This window comes from Eimeria acervulina, genomic scaffold, assembly GCF_000499425.1.
Source record: "Eimeria acervulina Houghton genomic scaffold, Eah_scaff1920, whole genome shotgun sequence".
Lineage (NCBI taxonomy): Eukaryota > Apicomplexa > Conoidasida > Eucoccidiorida > Eimeriidae > Eimeria > Eimeria acervulina.
The window spans coordinates 1-2,440 of NW_013548818.1; the positions used below are offsets into that span (position 1 = coordinate 1).

General features: G+C 50.9%; 1 protein-coding gene across 1 annotated transcript; it reads right to left on the bottom strand.

Annotated features, from left to right (window-relative positions):
* Nucleotides 1-71: 71 nt before the first annotated feature.
* Nucleotides 72-1,491, bottom strand: EAH_00064030 (dense granule protein GRA11, putative; the record flags this gene model as incomplete). The annotated part of the gene is made up of 2 exons (XM_013393025.1): nt 72-1,079; nt 1,326-1,491. Coding segments are annotated over 2 exons (1,174 nt in total), but the record flags the coding sequence as incomplete, so codon positions are not given.
* Between the last annotated feature and the right edge of the window lie 949 nt (nt 1,492-2,440).

Genomic DNA, 2,440 nt, shown 5'->3' on the forward strand with positions numbered 1-2,440 from the left:
TATCGGGGCGGGTGCCTTCATAGGCGCAGCAACATACGTCGCCTTCTTCTTCTTGCCCAAGCTACGCTGACCTGCTGTGTCGTATTGTTCAGTCTCGAAATTCTCGGTTTCGAGTTGCACCTCTGGCTCATCCTCAGCAGCAAGGTATCTTCCCTTCATGGGGGGAGCAGCCTCAACGAACAGGGGAGCAGGGGCCATCTTCGTAGGTGCTGCCATCACCATGGGAGCAGGAGCAGGTGGCGCGAACTTCATTGGGGGAGGAGCAACCTTCATGGGCTCAGCCACGTAGGCAACCTTCTTCTTCTTGCCCAAGCTACGCTCACCAGTGGTGTCGTGCTGCTCGAACTGCTCTGTTTCTTGCTGCCCTTCAGGCTCGTCCACAGCAGCAAGGTATCTTCCCTTCTTGGTGGGAGCCGCTTCAATGATCATTGGTGCAGGTTCAACGAACATTGGAGCAGCTTTCTTGGTTGGCGCAGCCATCACTATCGGGGCGGGTGCCTTCATAGGCGCAGCAACATACGTCGCCTTCTTCTTCTTGCCCAACGCACGGTCAACTGCGCTCTCACCAACCTGTTGATCCTCCATAGCTTCGGCATCTGCATCCTCAGTGTCAAGATACCGACGCATAGTAGACTCGGAGTCGTAAGAGACACCTTGATTTGGGAAGATTTTTCTTCGTGTAGGGTCATGGGGGACAGAAGGGGGAGGGAAACTGGAGTTGTCATTTGCGTTGGTGCGTGCTGCATTACCTTCTCCTTGTTTGTATCCCTCCATTTCGTATTCGCCTTCCATTGCCTTCCCGGCTACACCAGCTTGCTCTGAAACAGTGAAGGTGTTGCTGGTTGTCGAATCGCATTGGCCCCTGTTCCTGAGCATTCTCCTCCAGTCTGGACGATCTGAATCATCTTCGGCGCTGAGTTGTCCAATATAACCCTCTTCGGTGTGGGAAAGGCTGTAACTCTCCGAATCAATGCTGCCTGTCACTGCAGCAGTAGTATCCTGCTGCGCATCATGGTAGGTGGTGGTACTCTCAAATGTTTCATAGCTCTGAGAACGAACTTCCGCCACCAGGGATATACCTGGCAGCACGAACAACAAAGACGAGTGCAACCTCATCTTCACTGGACGTGACCTAACTTTGGGCTGTAACCGAGACCTGCAAACAGTTGGGGAAAAAAACGTGTCTTCAACTTAGGAGCTTCCGCAAAAAACCAACTTTATAACCATATGACGGTTCAATATGTTCGTTCAGGTGGCGGCGGACGGGAGTTGCGGGGAGGGTTGTTTGGGGTCGCAGCTGCGCCGCCTATCGGAACACTGCTTACCTGGCCCACGGCTCCGCTGTTGGCGAAATGTTGAACTACAACCCACCTGCCCTCTTCCTTTACGTTTTGGTGGTAAAATAAACCAAGGGTATGGTACAGCATTCCAGCATGATGCGGATTTCAACGAATGCTGCACCCGTGCCTCTGAGGCGAGGGTTGTTGTCATCTTGGTGACCTGCTATGACTGGCCAGCGCGTCTTACGTTTAATTGAAATTTTCATTCAGGAGTGTTTTAGAAACCGTCTTGGATCCCATTCCAAATTTATCAGTCTATGCTTTGCATTTTTCAGCCGATCACTGCCCTCAATTTCACATTTCTACGAACGGTCCACTCCACGTCCGGAGTAGGTAGGTAGTCCACGCTATTCACCAGTTTCTTCGGGCGGCCGGTTTGTTTGTTTCATAGCCCAAAATATTATGTTGGTCTGGTTCCGACGGATATTTTTGACGGGCATAGAGCAGCTGGTCGAATAGGGCCGCAACCGTCACGAGAAGCTCCACGCGTTTTTAGAGCACATCTCAATTGCAAAATAGCGTATCATCAGGATTGTTGGACTGATATTGGCCTTTTAAAAATGCCTCTGATTCCATGGCCGCTTATGCGTTCTCGTCGGCAGCTAGAAATTCGCTCTGGGCGTTCATTTGAGGGTAATGCCGTAGCCGTGGTCAAGAAGATGACCCTGCAGATGTGCCTACTCCACATGCAAGCTTAATGCCAGATTCCTGTTTGATTTGCAGTTTTGTCATAAAAGCAGAAGCGTGCACTCAATGCTTTTGGCTTGTAGATTGTTGGTGCTGAAGGGTGTGAGGTCGTAGCATTGCCTTCCTGAAGCTGGCAATTGCACCCACGCTGGCTATTGAGGGGCTTGTAAGCGTTCAAAAATTGTCAACAATGTTAGCACATGTTGAAAAAAGGAAGACTTAGTTGAATCCTGCACCACAAGAGGCCGTCCTCTGTGAAGCCTAATCCGTCGCACGTAGTTGTGCAGCCAGGTGAGTATCAACAGCGTAAGAAGAGTGCCATTTAGGAGGGGAAAATAGAATCAGTGCAGCCATGTGCATATGCAAAATACAAGGCCTGAGTGGTATGGCGTTGCGACATAGCGCCACCGGCC